The 26,063-nt window shown below is 56.5% G+C and overlaps 4 protein-coding genes across 4 annotated transcripts; 2 read left to right on the forward strand and 2 right to left on the reverse strand.

Annotated features, from left to right (window-relative positions):
* Window positions 1-5,768: 5,768 nt before the first annotated feature.
* On the reverse strand, window positions 5,769-10,435 carry KVR01_008395 (uncharacterized protein). Its single transcript, XM_044790912.1, has 4 exons — window positions 9,869-10,435; window positions 7,595-8,626; window positions 6,889-7,523; window positions 5,769-6,804 (listed from the first exon to the last, which is right to left on the reverse strand). Exons 1-3 carry the CDS (start codon window positions 9,949-9,951, stop codon window positions 6,899-6,901), a joined length of 1,740 nt encoding a protein of 579 aa, XP_044642162.1. The 5' UTR covers window positions 9,952-10,435; the 3' UTR covers window positions 5,769-6,804; window positions 6,889-6,898.
* A 1,690-nt stretch (window positions 10,436-12,125) lies between these two features.
* Window positions 12,126-13,463, reverse strand: KVR01_008841 (uncharacterized protein; the record flags this gene model as incomplete). The annotated part of the gene is made up of 5 exons (XM_044794812.1): window positions 12,126-12,759; window positions 12,824-12,945; window positions 13,011-13,233; window positions 13,345-13,399; window positions 13,460-13,463. 5 exons carry the CDS (start codon window positions 13,461-13,463, stop codon window positions 12,126-12,128), a joined length of 1,038 nt encoding a protein of 345 aa, XP_044642608.1.
* A 2,973-nt stretch (window positions 13,464-16,436) lies between these two features.
* Window positions 16,437-19,317, forward strand: KVR01_008443 (uncharacterized protein). Its single transcript, XM_044784075.1, has 3 exons — window positions 16,437-17,303; window positions 17,360-17,440; window positions 17,512-19,317. The coding sequence occupies exons 1-3, from the start codon at window positions 17,248-17,250 to the stop codon at window positions 18,443-18,445; spliced, it is 1,071 nt and encodes a 356-aa protein (XP_044642210.1). The 5' UTR covers window positions 16,437-17,247; the 3' UTR covers window positions 18,446-19,317.
* Window positions 19,318-20,477: 1,160 nt separating this feature from the next.
* On the forward strand, window positions 20,478-25,954 carry KVR01_008724 (uncharacterized protein). Its single transcript, XM_044785934.1, has 3 exons — window positions 20,478-22,396; window positions 22,460-24,331; window positions 24,413-25,954. The coding sequence occupies exons 1-3, from the start codon at window positions 21,820-21,822 to the stop codon at window positions 24,565-24,567; spliced, it is 2,604 nt and encodes an 867-aa protein (XP_044642491.1). The 5' UTR covers window positions 20,478-21,819; the 3' UTR covers window positions 24,568-25,954.
* Window positions 25,955-26,063: the final 109 nt, after the last annotated feature.

The raw sequence follows: 26,063 nt of genomic DNA on the forward strand, positions 1-26,063 counted from the left end.
ATGACCAACATTCAGTTCTAGGTCTTGCCGCCGCGGGCGTGACAACCGCTTTTGTTCAGTCTTTCTCACACGGTGCCAAACTCTCAGTGACCGAAGCGGTTCTGAGACCGAGTCTGAAAGATTCCGATGCTTGGTATTCCAGATCACCTGATGCCTTCCTTGGGAGGTCGGTCAGATGTAATTACACAAGCCTCGGTCCCTGATATTTCATATTTCTAGCCTCCGGGTAGACGATGCCTCCCGAAATCCAATACCAAAGAAGCAGCCGTTCGTCGAAAGTAAAGGCAAAAAGCAAGGCCAAAAAACCATAATGCCACATGGGCGGCAGTTCCTCCACAAACACACACACACACACACACAGACATGCCCGGGCACATGCACCCAGCCTTCCAAGGTTTTCCCCCCCCCTTGCCGTCCGTTCCGATCGGTTTTTTGTTTCCGCGCAGATCCCCTCGCCCTCCCCAACCCCCCGCCCGCCGCCGCAAGCATCCGCTTCTAAATTCGGTTTGTCCCAAGTTGCGAAACATCGGGCCCCGCCCAATCGCGATAGGCGGCCGTTGGGCAAGGAGGACCGCCGTTGTTTTTGTGGGGACTCCGCCGCCCAGAGTGCGGGCGAGAGGGTTCGCCGTCGGACGAACTCGCGGCTTGGGTTATTGAAACCGCGCTATGCCCACACGAGACGGCGCGGTCGCTCTCCCTTGGCGATGGCTGTCGGCGGGCGATTCGGATGAATTGGATCTGGTGGCTGCTGGCTGTTGTGGCGCTCGACTGTGAAACCCTGGGGCGGTTTTCGCTTCGATTTTGGCGGGCTTTTCTTTGGTGGCGCGCGGCAGGAAAGAGAGGAGACACGAGGTTTAGGCGCCAGCTCGAGAGTATATCCGGCCACTTGATATAATATCATATAGACGTACCTACTGGATCTTGGAATAGGTATACGAGTAATTTATTCACCAAGCATAATGTGAGCTGTCCGTCGTGGCCACTGAAGCTGAACCTGGTGTCCCCCCTGTTAGCGGTCTTTTTGTCCTCGTGCTGTATTCAAAACAACAGTAAAGAAACTAAGAGCGAAGAGGCTTGCGCCACACTCACAAGCTAACCTGGCGCTTTTTTCGTTAGGGACCTTGGAGTATTGGCACATGATGTAGGTAACGTTATTGGCGGCTTGGGAGTCGTCATATCGAACTGTAGATGAAGAGACTGACAACCCTTTGGGAACAGGTCCGGCTCCGATATATGAGGTAGTAGATCGCCGCTGACGGCATTTCGCAGCGCTAGATGTTATCAAACGCAAATTACAAATTATTCGCAGGTGCCCGACACGCCCAGTCAAGGTCCACCGAGTGGCAGTATACTATGGCCATGAGTACTACCCAGGTAATCGCGAAGCCTAGTTGTCGCCATGGAACGTACAACGGGCACATAGCTAGCACATAGCTGGCGCCCTCGCTGCCGAGGGCGCCCTCCAGAACTAAGACAGAACACCAACAAAACACGCACTGCAACCCTATCGAAAGTTCGATTCGTGACCTATCGACACTAGTCATTGTGCTTGGGCCACGCGACCCATGATGGGCACTATTAACCACCCTCACATGAGGCTCATCATATCACTCGAAACTCTAACAAGACTCGCCAAGTTCGCCCAGGATTACGGATAGTCATACATAGCCTTATCAGCCAACAGGTAGGTAGGTAGGGAGGGAGGGCAGCTCGCCCGGCATGCAAACAAACGGATCATCTTCCGCCCCCGCCCCCGGTGGCCGTACCCGCGACGCGATGGCCGTGAGCCTACTTGCGATGGTAAGACTCTGGAGCTCGTCGATGTGCACTCGATACCAGGGCCACAAGGCAAGGACTGGGCTCCATCAAGGCGTTCTATATTAGCTTCGAGCATGCATGTGGACTCGAGGTCGCTGCATTCTCAGTTCTGGATGAAGGAACCCGAGGCCAATGACTGGCGTGTAGAGCTGCATGAAGCCGCGTTCGTACCCGTCATAGTGGCTGGTAGGGCATACCGGGGAAGAAGCCTAGGAACCACACGTTGCCGCAGTAAGAGGTGGATTCCCCGCGCGCGTTCAGCGCTCGGAGTCGTGATGGTCATACCGCGGGGAGGGGGGAGCAAAAAACATAGGATCCTCGATTGGTTGCTCGAATGTATCATAGCGGACGGCCACAAGGTTGTCCTTCATGTTCATTCCGATAAAAGGGGCAATCTTGACCAAGAGGATCTAAAATTGCTTCAGTTCGTCACGCGGCCTGATATGCGTCTGAGAGTCTGAGGCTCAGGGCGAGTTGGAGGCGCCGCCAGAAGTGGGTCGGTCTCTAATTTACATACATAGAGTGTGTACATATGTATGTGTATGTGACGCCTCCATACAGTGGTAAACGCTCACGACCCAGCTCTTGAAGAAAAGCACAATGCCAATCGCAGGGCAGAGAGAATACCATACGTGAGCAACCGTGAAACAACCCAAAATATCTACACAAGTCTCCAAAGGTTAGTTGCCCCAAGCAGCTAGCCAACCCATCAAAAAGAGTGCCTTCTCCAGATTCTGCTTCAGTAGCTTACCTACCTAAGTAGGTAATAATTTTGCAGCATTGATTTCACCGGATGAACCCCCGAGCGTTGGTTTCAACACAGGATGTCAACCCACCCACAGGTCAGTCTTATCCAACGTGCAACAAATCTCCTAATACGAAAGACATTGTCGTATCAATGAACAACAGTAGGAAAAGGTTGGCCCTCGGACTTGACCAACAAATTAGCTGCAGTTTAATTCAGTATTTCACGTCCGAATAACACGTAGCATGGAAGGGCCTCAAGCCGAGTCGGGTATAGTTGGTGACCCCAACTTTCTAACTGCTTGATGAGTAAACCATCATTCACCGTTGCACCACATCACCTGACCAACCGGGTATCGCAGTTCGAAACATATTTACTACATTTTCTATACCCCCAAGGTTGCTGTCGAAGTGCTTCGATATGCCGGAGAGAATAAGACTTGCTGCGTCAAGGTCCTTTAACTTGGTAGCCACGGTGTCTGCCCGCTTCCCTCCAAAACGCGTATTTTAGAGATACTTGTCGCTTAACTAGTCTAAGTAGAATCTCCCTGTTATTTGAAGAACACAAAATAAGTATTTTGGCAGGGAAATGTGTGGTAGCAGTGGTACTTAGTTACCTAGGTAACTTGAAGTAGGTGAACAGAGTTCGATGTTGTGTTCGAGGAACTTGGTCTCTACGTTGTCTGAAAGCATGTGGGCTCGGCGACATAGGGGCATTGGGGGTTGAAACCAGAGATATTAGCAATCAATGAGTCAAGCGTCAGTGCGGGTTTGTAAAATGATTCGAGTGAATTCAGAGTGACTTGCCGGAAGAGTAATGGGCCCTGATGGGAGACGCACAAATCGTGTTCGCCGGGAGGGGGTTGGGCTAGGCATGAATCTACTTAATTCGTCTTAGATTCTAGCCGCGAGGAAAGGGTTTGCCTGTTACTTCAGATACTCCTTCGAAAATTAGAAATCATTCTACATTGGTTCCAATCTTAAGGTGAAAGGACTTTCGTTGAAAATGGCCGCATTCAAGAGTGTATTGCTCATCGGAGTATGTGTCCTGTGTCCCTGGCCCTTGATTGGTCACTTCCGGCTCAGCTCTTCCTGAGCTTGCCAGCGGTTGAGGCTGATTTTTATCTGACTTACCTCTAAGCCGGTGGAAGCATCGGTGTACCGGCTCTCCAAGCATTTCTGGAGACTGGTGCGTACAAAGCCAATAAATTAGCCCGGAGACGTTGACGTCGGTCTTCCCGCTCAGCGTCCATGTCTTCAAGGTGAAGTACCATTACCGCGCCGAGCTTGAGCGCGCGTCAAAAGGCTGAGACGTCGTGTTCAGAATGGTCTCAACGGCCGCGCGACAGGCTTCGGGAACTTCCTCCCCAGCGAGTTTGACCCCCACCCCCAGGAAGCCACGTTTGTGGCGCTGAGTCAAAGTCTCGGGCCCCAAGGCAGTCTTTGCCGACTACCTCAAGACAAAAGAATCACGAATCTCATGGAGGAGTTTGGTGACCGGCTCCTCCTTCAACTGGGCGTTGCAGAATGGCTTGTTCAGCTTCCGATATACTACCGTAGTAGACCGCAGGCATCATCCCGATGTCGACAGCAGCACATCCGAGGTCTCCGCCTCAACTATTCCATGTATCTATCGCTCAGGCCGTGCTTGCCCGCCTTAGGCATACACGCAGGTGAAACCAAGAACCAGTACGTGGTTATAGGTGAGCTTCACATTTAGTCACCGGGATCCATGTCCCCAAAGGCATTGGAGAAGATCCAGTGCACCAAATGGAATATCAACCACCGGCTTTGTTCGCCAACGGGATAAAGATGAAACAGGCGGGTGATCCTCGGTTCGTCACAGAGTTCACAAGATCTGGAGCATCAAAACGTCCTCAAGGACTTGCCCAGATGATCCGCGTACAACAACAGCCCGACGTGGCAAAAGCCCGCGGCCTCTGTGTGTATCAGACGTGGATAGGCGAGCGTCCCATCCCTGAGAGCCATGAAAGACGTCTTAGGACACAACATGCTAACGCATGTGACCAGTCCCTAGCCTTGCGGCTGGTAGTCATCTTTGCAGTGCTTACTTGGGCGGCAGAGTACTTAAGCAGGCACCTTAGTTAGTGCCACCAGTAGACTGTATCCAGGTGGCGAAGCGAGCACACACACACACACACACATGATGCAAAGGAGCCAAGCACGGCCCTTCACAAAACCCATCCAGGCCAGACATCCCGTCCAGGCCACACAAACCCGCCCAAAACACACACAAAAATGTCGTGTGACACTTGGCAAGCCTTGCTTGCCCCTTGGTCCTACACGGGGAGAGAGAGAGGGGCAGGGGGTGTTGGCACCCTACACACTGTAACTATGTATCTAGACGGCGACTCCATGGGCACGCACGCGGGCACTGGCATGGCCCATCACCAGTCATCTCCCAGAACCAACAACAAACAGCTCACACCTCACCATCTAAGATCCATCGTCGCCCCGGCTATCCACCCGGGAATAACAAGCAAACATATACGATAACACCAGAATGGGGGGGAAGAAGGGGTGTGGGGTGGGGAAGCGGGTGAAGTGGGTGGGAGCGCCCGAGCTCTCTCTCGCGTGAGGCGAGGCGAGGTGAGGCTTGGGTTGGGCTCCTGTGCTCACTCACGTTGGGCTCGCATCCATCCATCCACCACGTCCCGTCCAACAAGACACTCACTCACTCACTCCCCGCCCGACCCTCCTCGCAGCCCAACCAAGACGGCACGAAACCAGTGCGGGCGAGAGGGCGAGACGCCGCCCGTTCAGCAAGCAAGCAAGTAAGTAAGCAAGGGACTTCGGGAGGGCAGACAGACAGCCAGAACAGAACAGACCCCTTTCGGTGCCCGACTGCCACCCGCCCGCCCAAAAGGGGCACGGCACCCAGCCAACCAGTCAGTAGCCAGCGCCGACGCACAGCGGAGCGGGCATGCCCGACGGGGTTGAGTTGAGTGGTCGGTTTGGGGAGGGGGCGGCGAGGTGATCGTCCCGCCTCCCTCCAGTCGCTCGCTGCCCATTTAGAACCTGGCCCGAGTCGGTGTAGGGAGGGCAAGGGAAAAGAAAGTCGGTATAGGTATAGGGTAGATATAATTAAACGTAACACAGACGCACTTGTGACTTCTATAAAGAGGTCTTGCCTGTGTTTAGCTGCTCACCCAACCTAACCCATCTGCCTCTCTGTCCGAGTAGCCGCTGCTGTTTTCTGAGTCCTGAGCCTGGCCGACAACCCACCTCCTCATCGAGATTAACCGGGCAAAGGTGTTCATGTCTTCATCCGCCAGTCAGTCTGTTACGAGCAGCCGACCGATGGCGAAGCTGGTCTCTCGCGCGTCGTGCGGTCACGATTGCGCCGCGTGCTGCTGACCGTCGACGAGGACCTCCTGAAGTCGGATCGCAGGACGGACACGGACACGAAAACCTGAATGGTCACCACGCCCGTGGCAACATCACTACGTGAACTTGACAGACACGCCTTGGAGGACGAGCGACCGGAGACCGGAGACAATTCGACAACGCAATTTTCTTATTTTTCTTTCGTTCCAACGCTAACCCGTATCCATCCAGAAATAGCAGTGACCAAACAAACGTGCAACCTCGCTGACGCCCATGAGACAGAAAGGAAAAAATAAGGGTAAAAAAAAAGAAAACAATGCTAAAACTAACAAGATGATTCTGTTGCCTGGTGCTTTGTCCTGTTCATCCAACGAAGGTCGCCCTTCGATACAAGAAGTGATCTATGTGTTTACATGCCCGTCATGAACCGAAATCCTCGAATGCAAATTATTCATTCTCCATGTTGTTTTGTGTTCAATGCATCAACAATCAATATCAAATCGCAGGTCAATCACTGCCTGCGATGGCGCTGGGCAGGTTCCATTCCTTTCCCTGGGTCGCTCCTTGAGGTGGCTGTCCTCGGCGCGTCTTCCTTTGGTAGGGAACGTTGAAGTCAAATTTGGTGGGATGGTCCCGGAGCGTCATTCTCGTCCGGGGACGCTTCAAGCATGGGCTGCGTCTTCAGCATCATTTCCCGAAGGCAATTCCTGCCTGGCGCAAGATGGTGCGAACCTTCCCGGGCGCGATGGTATGAGGCCAGCGTCGTCTCCCGCTCGACACGGCTGGGCTCGTGGAGTGTTGGGGACGAAGAATAGGTCCTCATTCTGGCTCAGTCCAGGGGTCGACAGCTCTTTGCACTTGCAGTCTATGGTTTGGAAATTCCTCAGTTGGCGTCTGCAGTAGTGTGGTTAGAAATCACTTTCAATACATGTCATGTTGATTCCCTCGCCGGGGAAGACGATATAAAGATAAACTGACCAAAATTCATTCAGCCGGATTGCTGAGCGAAATGGTTGTATTGCTGCTGGACGAGGCCTGGGTGGTTGTGGGCAAACAGGTCCTTGTGGATCCTTGTCATGGCATCCAGACGGTCCCGGACAGCGTTGATGTGTTCCATGACCGCGGGGTCATCCGCCTGGGGGAAAGAGGTAACCAGACTAGGAAGGGAAGCCTGGATCTCGGCCCACTCGCCGCGGAGCTTGATAGAGGCGTCCTCGACCTTGGGCATCTCCGCGTCCATGACCGGCTTGGGGGACTTGCGGCCAGGTACGGCCTTACCGGTGGGCTCGCTCTTCCTCTTCCTGGTCTTGGACGACTCCTTCGAGATGCTTCCGCTTGGCGAGGGAGGTCCTGAGCGGGCGCCCAGGGTGGACCCATTGTCGTTGTGTACGCGGCGCATGTGGTCACGCAGGTTCCAGTTGCGGGGGAATCCATTGCCAGGAACGGCTCGGTCACATCCTTCATAGGTGCACAGGTAGGGCTTGTCTCCGTGTCCATGCATCGCGTGGGCCTCACGCTCGTGCCTGAGGAGACACGCAGTAGAAGAGAACCTGGCGTTCTCGCACGAGTCGACCTTGCAGCGGTAGGGCTTCAAGTGGGAGTCCACGAATTTGCTGCGATCATAACCGTTAGTACTCGAGCACGGGGGTCACGGGAAACCTGACGGTGGTCCGTCTCCACTTACTCATAGTTGCACTTGAGCTTCTCGGGCTTGTGGTTGCAGCTTGCTTGTCCCTCCCACGGGCAGTGGAAGAGGCCGTCCGCCTTGGGATACGCATTCTTGTAGAGTGGATGATCCCGCGCAGACTCACCTTCGCCGACGGTTCGGCGACCAGTCCAGCCAGCCATCGAGACTTGCTCGTCTCCCATGGTGGGGATCATGTTGGCTTCAAGGTCCTCTGGTGCCATCATGGGTTGAGATGCGTGGGCGGGCAGGCTGAAAGTGTCCAGGGACTGAAGGGCTGGGGAGTTGGAGGAGACACTCGTAAGGGGCGAGTGTTGCAAGGCCAGCGGCCAGACTTCCTCCCTCGAGGCGCAGGAGCCCTCGCTCAGGTTGTCCCAGGACTGTGCGGGCGACCCACCAGACATGCTGGTGTCGAAGTCCAAAGGGATGGCATTAGGGTTCACAGAGAAATCATTGAACGCCAGTCCGGCGACGGGCAGACCGTCCATCTGGGGGTAGAAGCCTGACGTGACCATCTCCGGCGATGTTGTCATGGGGGCAGACTGTTGGTAGAGATACTGGGAAACGTCCATCAAACGGGTGTTTCCGAGTGGCCCATCCTGGAACGTGCTTGCAGCATTACCTGAGATGTCAAATTTCGACGCCATGGAGGCGCCCTGAGACATGATTGACTGAGGCCTTGGCTGGCTCTTGCTCGAAGAACCCTTCGAGATCCGGTGGCTCTTGGCAGGGCCGCGTGCGGAGATCCTTCTCATAGGCTCAGCCTTGTGAGTCTTCTCACCTGCAGCTGTGGGAGCTGGCATCCATGTGGCTTGAAAGTCCTCGGAAGAAGTGGTTTGTGGTTTCCCGGCAGAAAAGTGGCCCATTGTGAAAGAATAATCCTCGGCTTCTCCTTGGTCTGCAAAGAAGTTCTGTGGTCCTTCTACTGTCGTAGTGTCCCACGCTGATCCCGAAGGATCAGCTGATGGTCCTGTTTGAGAGAAAGGAAAAATCCCGGAAGAGTTTGGAGACATAACACCGGCTTGTGTGTAACTGTGATCGCAGGTAGGAAGGTTAGTGTGCTGTTTTTTCCACTACCCCGTTTTTTTTCAACTAGAAAAACAGCAAACAAAAACAAAAACAGAGACATGTCATCGTTGGCAACAACTTTGTTCCTGCAGTCGCGACAGGTTAGTGTCTACGCTCACACGGCCGTCGTTTAAGGTGGGGACTTTTACAGACCAACTTGGGAGGCACTCCTCGATGGGCCAGGCCGGTGCGGGTTCCAAGGTCCGGTTGATCCAGGCAAGTCGGAGTGGAAGGATCCGGTACCGTAGAGAACCTTGGGTCGGATAAGATGAAAACATGAAATCCAGGCGAGTTCTTCAAGTCCTGGCCATCGATAGGCACGTTGAAGACGGGTCACATCCAGAGCTTGAAGCGTCAAAGTTGAAAGACACATAGTCGTGGTCGCGAGAAAGCAGCACAGCGTGCATCCAGCAGGGCCAAAACAGAAATCAGAAAGAGGATGATCCTAAGGGTCAAGGTCCGTGGCTGGACTGGTGAAGCGTCCTGGGAGCGAAAGTGTCCATGATATTTGGCAGTGTCCTTGAGGAAGATGAGTCCATGTGCGGCTGCACAGCAATCGAGATTAGATTGCGTTGTCAGGGGGTTCTCCAACAGACCAAGCCGCAGGGGCTTGGAGCTGTCGGTTCACCACGACTGACGAAAGTCCAGTCCACCCAGTAAGGCCTGGGAGACACGAGTGGCCGGTCCGTCCACCGGTATGAAAGGGATACCGCCCTTGAGTCGAGTAAACAGAGAAGTCCGATCGGCCTTGGAAATCCGGGGCAAGCAAACAAAACTGTGAGAGGTCCTGAGGAAAATCCACTGATCCTGGGCAAAATCTGTTTGTAGCAGTCTGCGCATCCAGGGTGATACTTACGCAAGTCATATCAGTCGAACCAAGGCGCTGGGTGTCAAAGTTGTCCGGGTTTTCAACGGGTCAAAGAAACATCATGATCCATCCTTATCCTGGTGGTGTTGCAGTATCCGTTGGCAGAACAAGCTTCCAGAGAGAGTAAGAAAAGTCCTTGGGATCCGGGCTGCTCCTTGTGGTGGGTTTCTCAGTCCTGGTATGTTTGGGTTCTCCTTGTCCGTCCGGGAATAGCCTAAGTGGGTCCAGGTCCGAAGGTTGTTGAAAAACAAGACTTGGCTCAAGACATGACAGGCTTTCAAGAAGCACACAGATACGCCTCCCAGGGGATAGACAAAGGAAAATCAAGTGTAGTATACCTAGAAGGGCTTTGGACTTCGCTTCTATCCAAGTGGTATCCGGACATGGTATCCGAACGGTTTGATGTGACAACGGTGGTCATCCTCTCCAGAGCGGCTGCTCAAAAATCCCAGTGGGTTGAATGTATCAACACCCGACGAATTTTGTCAAAGGTGATTGATACACGAGTGGTCCTTGTGTGTAACAACTGAGTGTGTTGCTGCTCTGCACCACGGCTGTGGAGGCAAGAGGCGTGAATCCTTGGGGCGCGAGTACAACGGCAAAGTTCCCCAGAACAGGCCTGTTCTCCTTGTGGAACGATGCTGTGTTCAAAAAAAGCAAAGCAGAGATATCCTTTGGGTCGAGAAAAGGAGTAGTTTTGAGTAGCAAGATGATAGTGGAGCGAGTCAAGCCCGGGCGAGCAAGAAGGACAAGATGGGGGATGCTGTTAAGAAGTGGCGAAAACACGGCGGGAGATCAGCAGGAGGAACCGTGTGGAACTGCGTGGTCGTGAGTTGGTTGGGCAGTAATGCCTCAGGAAGCGAGCTGTAAGCTGTGGGTGCGGGTGTGCGAGTCTCAGGTGTGTGTGTGTTGGGAGAGGAAAAAAGAAGGAGGGGGGCACGATGGGAAGTTGGGCACAGAGAGGGGCCGCTTTGGGTTTTAAACTTGCAGCGACACGGACAGGGCACAACCAAGGCAAAAGGCAGTTGCGGGTGGGGCCCTCGCGTGAGGAAACAGGCCCCACCTCTGTCTGCTGGCGACCTGCCACTGGACGGAGCTGGCTGCAGCACCCTGATTCTGGTCGACTCGACCCCTGCGAGCCTGGTGGTGAATGACACGGCACCCCTGCCAATCAATCTCCCAGCCCTCCCTCCTTGAGGGCCCCTTTCCCCTCCCACCCAGCTCATCCAGCCCGTCCAGCTGCTGCTGCCAGCCATCTTCAGCTCGCTCATCTCGATTGATGATGACCATGCCCAGTTCCCATTTCCCATTTCCCGTCACGAGCAGACCAGCCCCATCTCCCAAGCACCCACGCTGGCCTGCGTCTGCTGCTGGCCTGCTTCTGCTTGCTGCAATGCACACACACTTTCCTGCTGCTGGCCCTGCTGGCTCTGCTTGGGCCATCACGTCGGCCGCATCATGCGAGCCCACTTTTGAGTTGGAGTGACGACGCGCTCTGACGCCCTTCTGGCCCTTCTGGACCTCTCTCCTCTGACCTCTGAGAGCCCTCTCACCATTCTCTCACACACACTCTGCCAGTCTGCTCATCCTCCTGCGACATGTGCTCGGCCGTCACGCTCCAAGCTTCATCACCAAAGCCAACTTTGCCTGCTTGTCTGGTCCGGGAAGCTTTCCCAGCCAATGATTGCCCCATCGGGGGGGTTGGGATGGCTGGTGCTGCCTCTCTACTGGCCGGCCATACAGTAGCGAAGACAACGCATCCATGCAAGAGGGCAACTCTATCACGCCAAGCCCCTCGCCTGATTGGCTTCTCTCCCACCGCTGCTTGTCGCCAGCCTGCCAGCCCGCCTCGTGCGGAAACCTCGGGATGCGCCGTTAATGCTGGTCGTCTCTTGATGACCATCCATCCTTGGCGGGTCATCCTCATCACCAGCGAGATGGCCACTCTGCTACTTCTGCTACTGTGGTACACTACCGTACAGCAAGACCACCAGGAGCAAGCCCCAGGACCTACTAGGTGCACGAAGCGCCCGCCGTATTTCCGGACGCGCAATACCGGTCATGCGCGAGCGATTTTCATGGCCGGCCCGTCGCCTAGCTGTTTGAGAAGCCTGTTTCCTAGCTCCCGTGCGAGTAATTCTCCTGACGATCAGCCACCGTGGGCACAATGGCTTCATCACAAAGCCCAGAATGGCCTTGATCTACGTGGTTCCGTGGCTGGGAGAGCGTGTCGGTTGCGGGTGGCTGAACCTTCACACTCGTCCAGTCGTCCAGATAATGTCCTGTCCTGTCTGCCCATGTCCACCACCGTTGTTGTTGGGGACGGGGGTTGAAGTTGCGAGCAACGTTGCACGGCTTCGGTTGTTGGATATTCCACCCATATCCGATACACAGTACCCTTCCCTCGTGTCGGATCCGACCCGATGTCACATCGAGCGATAACCTCGCTTGCTGGCATACTCTCAGAACTGAAGACTGTCTATTCTAGGAAATGGTGGCTACCCAGCTCGGGTGCGAAGCTCCTACGGAGTAGTCTACACAGGAGAACGAAGCACCGCTTGCAAAGCTCGTCTGGCTGGCTGCAGGGAGGGGTCTCTAGGCATATTGGTTTTCATTCGACACTGCCCTTTCCCATATGCTTTTGAGCTCTTGCTCGCCCTCGAACCCGACATACGCAACTTTCTTGAGCACGTTGACGGCTTCTGGCCATGTTTGCAGGTGCAGCATCGCGCTGAGATCGCGAATGTTCCGCTCAACCAGTCTCTGCTTCCGTCCCAACCTCTCGGGGCCACGCCCGGACGATGGTGTTAGGCTAGCCATGGCAGCGCTAGAGAGCATCACGTTCCAGAAGGAGAATGCTTGCTCGGCAAAGTCGGTTATCCCGCGTTGCACAAGTCCCTCGAGGTCTATACCCAAGGAGTCGATGAGGCACAAGACGATTTCGTTGCTCATGCGGCCAGGCCGGAGCACCAAGCTGAGGTACATGTACGCGATCATACGGGCACTTGCAAATCCCGGATCTTGCTGTTGCCCGCGAGTCTCTCTCAAGGCGCTGGCGGGTTCGCAAGCTGGATTGGCGGACTTCTGGTCGTCCGTATACCACCATGCGTCTGCTGGCTTGGGCGACAGGCCAATGAACAGCACGCAGCGTAAAGTGCGTTGGCTGATATTGCTGACCGTCGACAGCAGCTGCTCCTGCACGTCGTCTCTTGTGACACAACCGATGGCCCTAGTAGCGCAACTCTGGTCAGCATTACTCGTGTAGTCGATGCAGGCACAACATCTTCACCCACATTCCCAGGAACTTTTGCAGTAGGGTTAGCTCTGCGGTGACCAGCGAACCACAATAGTGATTTGCCGCGGTGACAAGGCCGTTAAGGTGCATGACCACCGCCGATAGGGCATCCGGGTTCGTCTACAGATGTTAGATGAGATATCGAAGTCGGCATTCGCTCTCAACCACACCAAAGGAATCCTTACCTCCCAAGAAGCAGCCTCTATGAGCATCAAGCAACTGATTGTTGCCATGACGGACTCCCCCGTCTCTTTGGATGGACTCCCGAGATTTTGCTTGATAAAGTTGAAGGCATTTTGCTTAAAATGGAGGAGAGGGACTTGAATGTGCTCTGGCGTGTTTGGTGTGATATCCACATCTGACGAGGTACGCCCGCTGCGGCCAGGTCTCCAAGGCGGCATAGGCAACCTGATCTGTGTCAGCAAGAATCCCGCGCGCCGTGCATATCAAGTATTGATCATCGAGCTGACGACGTCTTCGGCAGGTCACAGGACCGTGTTCAGGCGGATCGTCACCTACTGAAACGATGCTGCTGTTGACGAGGGCGGAAAATCAGTCCCACGGTCGCGTGCAACTGTACAGCACCCAAGTTAGTCATCCACCCGTAATAAAACCAGGAGGTGCACAAGCATACGCATGCAGAACAGCCACCAGGTTTTCTCCGACAGGTCGTCTGAAGTGCCGGAGAAGAGCGTCGTGGTGAAGTTGTCAGCCCTCAGACTCGACCAGCCCTCGGCCTCTTCGCTGCTGGACACCGATTCCGATATATCACTCGCCCTGGACTGGCCTCTTATTCCCTCCCTTCTCTGCCTGAGCTCACCATCACGACCGTCCGACTGTTCCACGGTCGATGTGGAATCGTCATGGTACGAGCACTCGGACCCGCTGCGAGCACAGCTCGCGCTGTGTGGACCTTGTCCGTCAGCCTCAAGATCTCGTTTGCCCGTGTCGCTAGATATTGACGACCAAGGTCTCGGGGCTTGATGGATCCTCAGACGCTGCGCCGGGTCGGGACCATCCAGTGGAATAGTATTGCATCACTCACCAGACTGGCCTCGCTTCATCACATCTCACGTGGCGCCTCTTACACGTTACACATCCATTGCGACTTCTCCGATGATATCTCCGTTGCCGTTGCGGGTGTGGGTTCCCCGACAGATATGTCGATCCGTAAAACGCCATGAGTCCCTCAAGTTACCCGGGGCAGTCACCTTCCTTCGCCACTGACGGACACCGGCGCTGTCTCTTCTTATGAGGCAAGTTCCGAACCTATGATCACATCGGCCGACCCACTTGGCAACAGCAACGTTTGACAGCGGCTCACATGCTGTTGATGTACATCTTTACTCACGACGTCCAGATCCCGTCGCTCCTGATCAGGTCGGAGTAGTCTAGCCAGATAGCCACACCGCCCCGATCAGGAAGCAGCCAAATTACAAATTGGCACAAGCTGGCTGCCATTGCCGCGGCCGTCAAGATCGCGAACGGGCTGGATAGCGTCGCCAGATCTCTTGGCAGCCATCATTCAAATGATCCTGATGTCTTCAATTCTGCTGTCGAGCCGCCATCCAGCCACTGGGAATCCACGTGGGCGCCAGTCTAGCCTTGCATTGTTCCAAGAAAGTGCTAATTGTCCAGGTCAAGCACTTTGAGACGTCACATTAGGCAACCGAATTTCTATACGCTGAGAGAGCCGGATTGTCGGTGCCTAGGACTGCATGTCTTGAGACGCCGTTGTCCGCCTTTTGTGATGTGTGGGCTGCCGGGGAGCTAGACCCCAGTACTGATGCCATTGTGCATGCAGGTCCTGCGTATTTTCCCCTTGGTGACTCTGTGATTCTGGAGAAGAATTGCCCATATAGAAAGGCATTGCTTCTGTCGGAGACGTGACGGGCCTCGCAGCAAATGTCTGAGATTCGGCGCGCTCGAGGTCTGAAGCAAGGAGCCGACAGTTTGGGTTCGACCAAGCCGGCGGGAATCGGGACTCTGACGGTAGGAAGATGAAGTGCGCTATTGCTCGTTAGCACCCTGCATTTGCATGCCGGAATTCTGCTGCCTTGAGCTATGCCGGCGCCGAGTCTAGCGCCGCGAAGGAAGTGCGAGGGCCCAGGTCTACAATGCGAGATGTGCTTCTAGGCCAGCACATCTTAAAGAAGACTGTTCTGGAATTTGTTTCAGCTGATCTATTTCCCACGAGGCCATAGACTCTGAAAACGCATCGTGGAGACTGGAGACCGGAGACCACCATCACCGGGCCATAGTGGTATTCGGGACCTAATATTAGCACGCACCAGGGCGGGCCTCGCTGCTGGACTCGAAGTTTTTCGAACGGTCGGCCGCTCTCCCAGCAGATCGGGACCGACAGTCGTTAGACTCGAGCACTTCCTTTTTCCTGTGTTGCACGCCGAAACGTCAGAGACGTCATGGCCTGCCTGTCGTCACTGAAGCATAATGAGTCCTTCGTGGCACATCCGCAAACCATCCAGGATCGCCCTATGGCCTGGGAACGGTCTTGCGCTTGCGCCCGGCCGCGGTGAATCCCAAGGTTATCCCTCTCCCGGGCGCGCGTTGCCGACAGAAGATTTTGGCCACGACAAGACCTGTCAGGGCAGTTCATCACGGAAGAGAGATGACAGATGCAACGCCGGCACGAGCTGTCTCGGGTCTATCTTTGGCCGTTATGCTGAGAGCATGCTCACTGAGCGCTACCGAGACACCCTAGATCCCCGCTCGGCGCTCCCTATGACCCCAGCTCACCCGCCCCTGGAGGTTTTGGAGATTTGTTCGAGTGCCAACTCAAAGTTCCAACCATCTTCTGGAATTGGCGAAACTTTACTGCGAGCCTTGGCGCATCAACGTGCCCATGGCCTTCTCCAAGGTTGTACTCCAGAGCACCTCGCCAATTCTCGTGTGGGAAATTCCCCATACTCCTAGGCCCCAATGCCCCAACGCCTTACTCAAGACACGCAGACCCGGCCGCTGCGGCCGAGTGGACATGGCAGATTCATATTGCTGCATGTCTCCTCCCCAGCGCGTCCAATATCGGTTGCACGACTGTCATCGAAATGCTGACCTATCAGCAGGTTTTCTTTTTTAGACTTCAAGGCTACCGCCGTGTGAGACGGCGTCTGTATCTGGCATCAATGCCTCGGTTGGGCACCCCATTTCATGTTTCACTGCCCAATGTCCCCAGCTGCTGTCACCGCTGCCCGAAGACCTGGGTGCTTCCCTGCATGACATGTCCTCCATGATTCCACCAAACCTGGATTGAGTGTCAACCCTTGGGCCACGACTTACCCTCTTGTTACAGCCGTGGAGGCCCAATCGATGCCCTATTGCCCACGTCGAACCCACCGCTGCGCCGTCTGCATACCAATTGCAAATCATGCTGCTTTACCCAAGCCGGTCATGTCGGATTAGGAGTCTCTTGCTAAGCCCGCACGCACGCCCAATTGTGCGGTCTCAGGGTCGGCCCCGGCCCCTCAGCCAGCTGTCCACCAAGCTCGCTGTCCACGCTCCAGATGCGTTCCCTGAGCTTTGACGGAACCCCAAGGGGTGATTGCTGGCAGTTGTGCCGCGCTCCGTGCTCTACGCCAGGCATGCCTGTTTCTTTTTCCAGTTGCCCGATCTGCTGTGGTTCGCAATTGTCCACATTAACCACCATCCCCGTGCATGCGGCTTGAAGATCTTTGTCCCTGGTCCCGTGGATTGTGGATCCTGAAGCAGGGTGCCAAATGAAGCTGTCTTGAGCCAACCTCTGTCGACTCTTGTTCCTGCCGCCCTGCCTTGGCGATAGGCTTCGGCTACTGGTCACCTAGACAAGGTCCCCATCTTCGCCACCTCCCCTCAGGTATCATAGATATAATTACCCCCGGCCTTATAGGCGCACGTTTGGCCCGCGAGAAATATTCATCTGAAGTTATTCGCAACCCTCCCGGAGTTGGCAAGACAGCCCATCTGTCACGCAGTCATATATTTCCGAGCAAGCATTACGCTATGGTAGCAGCTGCTTCCTCACGTTACCCCGTTTTGGACATTCCAAGGACTAAAGACTTGCGAGTCGCCGTCCACTTTCCGGACCGATCACCTGGACAAACTGACCACACACCGCTGCACCACGGAGATCACACATCCCGGAAGGACTAATTGCAATAGCCGTGGGATCCCTTGGTGACAAGAGCAGTTTTAAACCAAACTCTCATGTAAACTTGGCCCGTCAGGAGCATCCCGTGGACAAACACCAGGAGAAGGGCGCCAGCTTCTACTCCATGATCATCGCTTGTGCCCACAAGTGTCTCTTTGTCTGCTAGTCTGTTTGTGTGCATTTTTTTTTCGCTGTTACCGGAGGCCGTGTCGATTTTTACCCACCCTTGGATATCCCGATACCCAGGACGCGGAGTCCTTTTATTTTTTTGTGCGAAGATGGCGCAGCCGGACTTTGCCTACAGGAGTTCCAAAGGACCTTGGGGAACCAGAAGGTGCGGACCACGAGAACATGTCCCGAACGGAGTCGTGCAGCTAACCCGAAGCAAAGCCCCATTGTGTACCAAGACCCGTACCCCAACGGAGGTGGTCGGGACATGATGAACGGAGCCTACAGCAGCACCCCGCAAAGGTAAGACCAGAGCCAACCATGTGGACCCCCTCGAGCCGTGGACAGCGAGAATAACAAGCCAAATCCCAAAGTATACAATACAGCGGGAGCGCCTCGGCGTACAACCTCCCAGGAAGCATATCGACAGTGACAGCGAGTCATCATGGACGATCCGAGACGGCCTACTCAAATACTCAAGCATACAACTCAAGACCGGTTTCAATGACATACGCAAATGGTGCGGCCCCGGCACAGGCCTATGGGTCCTACAAGAGCACGAGTTCACAAAACTGGGATCACCAGGGGAGGTTCTCGCCGACGGACTCGATGGATGATATCATGGCATCACCAAGCCTGTCTGACTACTCTATCGACAACAGTGGCGGCACGGGAACGACACCGCCGGGCAAGGCCCACAAGTCATCGTCGCACAGCAAGAGCAGCCGCTCACAACGGAGGCCGTCGAACCGCGACGAGTTCGACGGGCCGCATCAGTTCCTCCAGCGACCGCCGCCCGAGTACATCGCGATGCAGGAACGCGAGCTGCCGCACCTCCCGACCAACCTGCTCGTCCAGGAGCAGGACAGCGTGCTGGCGCAGGTCAACGACCGGCTGTCGCAGTGCGCGTACGACTTTGTCGCCAAGTACCAGTTCCCGATCCCGCTGACGCAGGACATGCGGCCCGTGGAGCGGCCGCAGGACCGCGAGTGGACCGAGTGGGTGTACCTGCTCAAGCGGCTGGCGACGAAGCGGCGGATCCCGGCCCGGGTGCTCTACAACGGGCAGATCAAGCAGTTCGTCACGATCCTCGAGAACAGCCTCGAGATGAGGCACGCCGCCAAGCACCAGAGCCGCCCGCTCAAGGACGACAGGAACATCCTGCAGCTCATCAGCGCCGGCATCCAGGTCGCCAAGATCCTCAAGGACGCCCAGGCCATGGACTACCTCGACCGGCTGTACGTCAGCACCGAGCAGCAGATCCAGGAGAGGGCCAAGGCCGCCGCTGCGAGGTTCAGCCGTGCCTGAGATGACCCGCACCGTCTTGATCACCGGGCGGGTCAGATCCCCACTGGGGGGATAAGGTGATGGTGTCGAGAGGTGTCACCTCGCCACAACAGATTTATACGTTTTTTATTTCGACAGTCCCGCAAGTTTTCCGCGAGGCCCGAATTCCTAGTCATGATGGGCTGCCCAGACCACGGGCGCCACCCCACGTTTCCGATCCACTTCATGCTCCTGACCCACGGTCGACATGTCGATGTCGGGTCAGGGAGTCGAGTATTTATTATACGTTTTTTTTCACGGACAGGAACCACTTGCCCATTCAAATGGAAGGAGCAAGATGCAGCAAGACGAATCAAGGGAGTAGGGGGAGAGGCCGCCATCGGGTGTATTAACTCATCCACCCTGCTCGCCTAGTCTTAGCCAGCCGACGAAAGCAGTCCGACAAAACGGCAGTGTACAGTATCAAACCATTGAAAACAAAAAAAGACAGGGGCATCTTCTTGGACGACCCCATTTTTACGAGACCCATGACAACCGCGAAAGACAAAAAAAAGGAGGAACACAGGATGGAAAGGGAAAGATAAATTGAGTGAATGGCATCCAGATTAGCGAGACGGCCTGTCCTTTGGTGTGGAACACCGATGGCGGATGGGACATGGGGGTAGCACTCCTGCCCTGCGGGAGTGACATGACTCCTTCACGGGCCCCCATCCGCTCCCGTTGCCGTCCCGCCATTCTTTTGCACCGCGAAAAGACCGGAAAGACCAGCATCGTTACGGCCTGCTTGTGCGCGCGCGAGGTTCTGGATGCCCGGGAGAAATTGGACCGTACCAACGGGGACACACTCCGTCATCATCAGCGATCTTTGGGATTTGCGTGCGTTGGGAGGGGGGGGGGGGGAAGGGACCCCGGGACGGGAAGGCAGGAAAGCGAGGGCGGGAAGATCTGACTTGGGGGGGAGTTGTTGGATGTCGTGCTTTTACTTTTTCCTCGCAATCGCATGCATGTTTACTCTGCCCTGCCTTGCCTTGCCCTGCCCTGTCATGACATGTCATGCTTTGCCACGCTTTTTTTTTTTTAAACTTCCCCGCATCTCTTTTCTCTTTCTTCGTCGACTTCCCTGGAGGACGGTTGGGAAGAGGGCGAGTCTGTTTCTTGCATTTTTTTTTGCTCAGCTTGTAAAGTTGCTCTTGCTCTTTTTTTGTCATCCGCACGCAGCCCATCACTAGAGAAAGCGTCTGTCTTTTGCGCTGCGTTGCGCGCGTTGGTCCCAGCCTGCCCCCTCGCAAGAAAGAAACGAGCTGCGCCTGCCGGCTCTGCAGTCCGGCATTGACCAATACTACAGCGTCTTGGCCCCCCGTCTGCTTCCCGCCCTAAATGGATAGGAAAAAAATGTAGAATTTCACTAGATTCGTCAAGGGGAATAACAGGTTGTGTGTGTGTGTGTGTGTGGGTGAGCAGCATGTGCGTTGCGCTGCGTGTGCGTGCAAGTGTGGTGGCACGACCTTGTTGGGAGCCGTCCCGATTGGGGGTGCTTTACATCCTTTTGCATCCTTTTTTTTCCCCTGGTGGCACGACAGCGATGAGATGTGTTGTGGGATGTCCAACCCCCCCAACTGCAAGTAAACTGTTTGTGTCGCACGGCATCGCTGATGCATTGCTGGGCGGTGTTTGTTTGCGGTGCGGTTTTCCCCGTGCCGTTGCTTGCTTGCTTGCTTGGTAACCGGTGACGACGTTCGACGCAGCATCATATGCATGCGCGTACCCGGGAAGGGGAGACATGACAACTGACAGATAAGAAGACGCAGCAGCTGCTGCTGCTGGGGGAAACCGCCCGATCGGCGTGCTTGGCTTGAGAAGGGGTCCGTGTTCCAGTCCGACCCGTCGAGTATCTGTCTGTATCAATGATGGCATTGGCAAAGGAGGACAAGAGGTGCCAGTACTCGACGCTTGCCGGGACACAGCCATCCCCGATGCCATCACCGGTTACATTGTAGCAGGCCCCACGGGCATGGCTTGCGTGGTTTTGGTGCGGCTGGCAATTCTGCTCGGTGGGCGGGTACGTACTCCGTATATACATAGCAGCAAAGAGAGCGAATACTACTTAGCTAGCAGACATCTGGATGATGCGAGACGGGCTAGAATCAGCTGCGTTAGGAAATCGAGGACCACCCTGGCCCCTGCTGCAGAAGGGACCGGCTTCCCACACCCCCCATCATGCCGAGAGCAAAGCGCTGGAGATTCTGCTTCTCGGTCACGTTGCGGGGGCCGCATTGGCTGGGCCGTCCAAAGCTACTTAGCCAGGTATCCTTGTGTCGGTCGCCTCATGCGGTATAGCGGGCGAGTAGCCCCGGGCGCTGGATGGTGAGCCACGAAACAATACCCAGACTGCTGGAAAATAAAACAACCTCCAAGCCCACTCTTGTCTGGACGCCCCCCCATGCCTCCCCGGGGGGCTGCATCTGCCCTTGATCATCCCCCGCGGAAGTTCCCTTTCGTAGACTCCTGTAGTGAACCTCTCTTTGCTTGTTGTTCTCAGGGACTAAGCCAACAAAACCCCCCCGGAGAATTATATTCGCCTCCGTCCTCCCCGCCCTCATATGCAGGTGCTTCCAAAAGCGAACACCCGAGCCGCAGGATACACAGAGGAGACGTGGCAGCGACGTCGATTTCTCATCTGCCGAGCTGTCGCCAGCCCCGCAGCACTAGGGTCCAGTTGTGCTTCGCGGTGACGGGAGGGAAGGGAGATTGTGGAGAGGGAAAAGCAAACCGAGAGGACGAGGTGGAGGACACAACACGGGTAGGCCGTTGTGTCTCGTCTCGGCGGGGAAGCACATCAGTGCAGGACCGCGCAGGACCGCGCAGGACAGGGAGGGACGAGATAACACACGCCTCATGCAGCTTCCCTAGCCCTGGTCCCGTTCTCTCGAGCCCGCGCGCATACACAGGAGTGCACATGAGGCCGTACCGTTAAATGGGAAAGAGGGGAACCAACAGGACCACGACGACAAGCCGCGAGGTCACAGCATAAGCCCTGCGCCGAACGCTCCAGGCGGGCGATACATCATCTTTTCCGGGCAGAGCGTGAACCAGGAAGAAGGCTAAAAGGAAGGAAAAGAAGCCCGCGTGGAAGCAGTCCGGCGAGAGGAGAAAGCTCTTGCGAAGTCGTGAAGCTGGATCAAAACGCGAAACGACAGCCTCCTCCTCATCCATCGCTGCCCCCGAGCGAGGAAGGGTACCACAACTACTTCCGTCAGGGACAAGGCGAAGCGTACTATCGCCCTCCTCGCCACCACGACCGGCCCGGCGAGCACCACCAGGAGGAGGGCATATTCAGCATCGAGGGCCACAGCCGCAGGAACAGCAGCAGAGAGGTCACGGGGGACGACATCCGCATGGCCTCCGTCATCTCATCCGGGACGTCGCCCATGTCTGGGTTCTCCCAGATGGACGAGGACATGGAGTCGTGGCAGTTCGAGATGGAGGGAGGCGGCAACGGCGCCGGGTCGCTCCAGGAGCTAGCCGAGTCGCTCGGCCTGGGCGCCAGCCCGTCGATCGTGAGCCAGGGGTCATGGGGTGTTGTTGGGACGGCCGCCCATCACCATCATTTCCAACAGCAGCAGCAACGCCAGCAGCAACAGCAGCAACAGCATCAGCAGCAACAGCAACAACATCAGCAACAACAACAACAACAACAACAACAACAACAGCAACAGCAACACATGCTACTGCAGACACCCTCACCGGTCAGAGACCACGCACTATCCGGCTCCCCCATGAACGGCGTGTTCCCCAATGCGTCCCCAGCCGGCGTGGGCAACGGCGCGGCTGGCTTCGGGTTCGCCGGCTCGCCGATAAATGCGCAGCATCACGTCCCGCAAGGCCAGTTCGTCATCGAGGCGCTGCAGCACGGGCAGACATTCGGCATCGAGGCAAACGCCGCGGCATTTCTCGGGCCTCCAAGCTCGATAGGTCAGTGAAACTCAATCCCGTCCCCTCCCCCTCGCATGGGGTTTGATTGCTGAACATCTACAGGGTTCGACTTCGGCCTGGGCAACTTCGGCATGTTGCCGGACGCTGGGTATGGTCATGGTCTCGAAGATGCCCAGTCCCAGTCGATGGTGCACCTGGACATCCCCACCTCCATGCAGACAGGCGTCAACGCTTCGCCGCCGTGGACTCACGTCCCAATGCAACAGGATTACAACGCGAACATGGTCCCCGGCTCGTTCGACAGCCACTCAGGCTCGTCCATCCGCCAGTTCACGCCGCACTCTGGATCATCATCCATCGATCTGAGCCCAAAAGCCTCACCCGGATCTCTGCAGTTCAAATTGGAAGGGGGGAGCAGGTCAGCCACCAGCAAGGCCATCCCCATCCCCACGGCGGACAAGAAGGACCGCGCCGCGTCAAAGGTGCGAAAGACCCAGAAGCGCAAGAACTCGAGCTCGACGTCGCCGCTCCTGTCGACGTCGGCCGCGTCCAGGCTCGCCGGGGCGGCGGCGGCGACGACAGCAGCAGCAGCAGCACAGGGGGGCACGCCAGGGTCAGCAGGTCCCGAGAACCCGGTGTTCCTCTTCTGCAACGCGACGCCGGACACGTGGGCCAAGGGCGGCGGGGGGTTCGACGGGACGCCAGACGCGTCCAAGGCGTCGCAGAAGGGCCGCAAGGGCGCGCTGTCGACGGACACGCGGGCCAACGCGCTGGCGGTGCGGCAGAAGGGGGCGTGCTTCTGCTGCCACGTGCGCAAGGTCAAGTGCGACCAGCAGCGGCCGTGCCGCAGCTGCGAGCGGTTCTGCGCGCAGGTGCCGCAGGCGGTGTGCTGGCAGTTTGACGACTTCACGCGCGCGCTGTTCCCGGGCTTCATCCGCGTGCACTTTGCGCGCGACGAGCTGGCGCGCTTCGTCGCCGACAACGTCGCCAGCTTCACGCTCAACGGCGCCGAGCACCCGGACGTCACGGTGGTGCTGTCGTCGGGCGCCGGCCTGCGGTCGAAGCTGTCGGTCAGGGCCAAGTTCTTCACGCCGCGGGCGCACAACTCGGACGTCATGGAGCACTGGTTCCACACGGCGGGCGGCGCCGGCGCCGGGGGCGGCGTCGAGCTCGAGGCGCTCAGGTCGGCGCCGCTGGGGCTGGACGCCGAGGGCGCGGGCCCGTCGTTCCGGGCGGAGCTGAAGCGCAAGCTCGAGAAGTACGTCGACGACATGGTGCAGGAGCCCGGGTGGTCGGCGCAGCTGGCGGCGGGCATGGAGCGCAAGACGGGCCTGCCCGGGCGCGTGCTGCTGGCGGCGCAGCGGTACGCGCAGCAGTCCGGGTCGGCCATCGTGCGGCGGGCGCTGGGCGTGTACACCATGTACTACCTGCTGGCGCACCACCTGACCATGACGCCGCAGTGCGTCGAGAGCCTGCGGCACATCAACCCGGTGGTGGCCAGCGGGCCGTGGATGACGCCGCGGCTGCTCAACCGGCAGATCAAGGCGCTGGTGGACGGCCTCGTCGCCGAGGGCGTGGCGGCGCTGTTCGACGAGTTCGGCAAGCTGCTCAAGAAGCGGCACCGCGACCAGTGGGCCCCCTGCACGGCGGCGCTGGTCGTCTTCTGCCTGCTCATGGAGTCCATCCAGGCCTCGGCCGACATCTACGCCATCTCCGAGATCGAGATGGACATGCGCAAGAACCGCCCCGCCGTCTTCCGCCGCGCAGAGGCCCTCGCGGCCAACAAGGCCATCGAGGACATGCCCTTCAAGCAGCTTGCCTTCCAGTTCCACCAGATCTACCAGTCGCACTCGAGGGACGCCTCGGCCAGGGCCTTCAACCCGCTGGTCGAGAACGCCCACGCCCAGGCCGTCGAGCTGGACAGCGCCGCGCTCGAGTTCGTCATGACCCTCAGGGGCATGGTGCACGGGGAATGTAAGCGTGAAATGAAAGCCCTAGCCCGTGTGAAGTTCGAACATTTGCACATCAGTACTGACACGACCTCCCCCCTGCCAGACAGCGAGCTGGACTGGCTGACGCCAGCCCCCATGGCACCTGCGGGCGAGAGCCACCCGTACCCGCGCAACGTCGAAGAGGATTACATTGGGCGCCTGATGTCCAAGTTCCTGTTGTCCTTCCTGGACAGCAGGTATATCACTGGGGACTGCTAGCTCCTTGTGCCAGGAAGAGAAGAACAGACCCGACTGGCGGCCATGGGTGTCGAGTGTGTTTTGCTTTTTTGTTTTCAGGTCAGCCTAGCGATGAAAGGGGGGAATCTCGATCACGGTATGATCTTTGGGTCTCAAACCGGCTCTGGAATGAGCAAGCCGACCTGGTTGCATGTCAATGCGGGAGTTACCGACGGGCGATTGGTTGGTTGACTGATTGATTGATTGATTGATCTGCTTTGCTTCACAGGATTCTATCCGAGAACGGTCTACTTGACTAGATAGAGGCGACAAGAAAAAAAAGAGACTGCATCAAGTGCAATATAATGTAGGCGAAAGCCATGGTTTTCCCCAGCCCCATAGATCGACGATCTCGGCGAACGGAGTGGAATATGGCGTCTTCAGTGGGAGTGTTCCACCAGGCTCAAGCGTTTTACCGCGAACCCGGCTTTCCAAACCCCGATTGATCTAGGACCTGTCGATTGGAAATTGACATCATGGGGATTTGATGGCTCCTTGGTGTGATCGAACTGCCTCAGCAATCAACCCTGAATTCGCACGAGGCGAACAGAGGATCGCTGGGCACAGGTCCAGTTGTGTGTGTGTGTGTTTTGTGTGCAAAGGGCCGTGATGACGGTATGACTGGTCGAGTGCCTCTCCTTGGCAGACGGCCTTGATGACTGAGCACGAGACTCTCCAACTTCAGGACGGGCCGGTCGGCAAGGTTGAGGGCTTCTGATGGAAATGACAGCCACGATTACGGCCGTCTCCTCCTCAGAAGCACCTTGACGCGTTCGAGGCCGACCAGTCGCGTGTCGAGTTGTGAGTGACCAATCTCTTGTTCATTCGCCCATCATTCGTCTTCCTCGCTGGTTTCATTTCCAGCTCGCGATGCTGGCGAGATGTCTGTCCTCATTAGTCCTGCTGTTGCACTTTGATCTACACCAGCAGGGTGGATTGGACGGGTTGTCTAGACCCTGGTTTTGCTCTTCCACTCGAACGATATAAAAAAGTTGACCGTCTTGTGCATAGAGAGAACACAGCGGTAGGCAATTCGTGGTTGAAGACGAGCGTTCTCGCTGTCTTTTGGGGGTGTTTGGAGACGAGACAAAGGAGAAGGAATGCGGCAGTCTGCCCAGTTTGCACTGGATTGACTGCCTGTGAGACAAGGAGAATGGCTTCAAACCTGTGTCGAGCTGCGAAGTCATATCCGTGCTGCACTCAGTTCCAGCCGAGAAGACATCTCGTCTGGCGGGCAAGACGCTGCTTCGAGCTGCTGCGACGCGACGCGCTACGATGCTGTGGAAGGGTGGTTGTGGCGTTTGGTAAGAGAAGAGGAAGGAGTGCAAAACGCAAGCGTTGACGTCGAAAACTTTTATGGGAGGCCGGGCCCCACCAAAGCTGTTTGGTTCGGCGCTAAGACATCTGGCAAGGTACGTACTCCGGCCTGGTGGGCCCCTCGGTCACGTGCCGCTTCTGCAAACCTTGCCTTTGTCCCG

Source organism: Diaporthe batatas (assembly GCF_019321695.1).
Source record: "Diaporthe batatas strain CRI 302-4 chromosome Unknown Contig00010, whole genome shotgun sequence".
NCBI classification, from domain to species: domain Eukaryota; kingdom Fungi; phylum Ascomycota; class Sordariomycetes; order Diaporthales; family Diaporthaceae; genus Diaporthe; species Diaporthe batatas.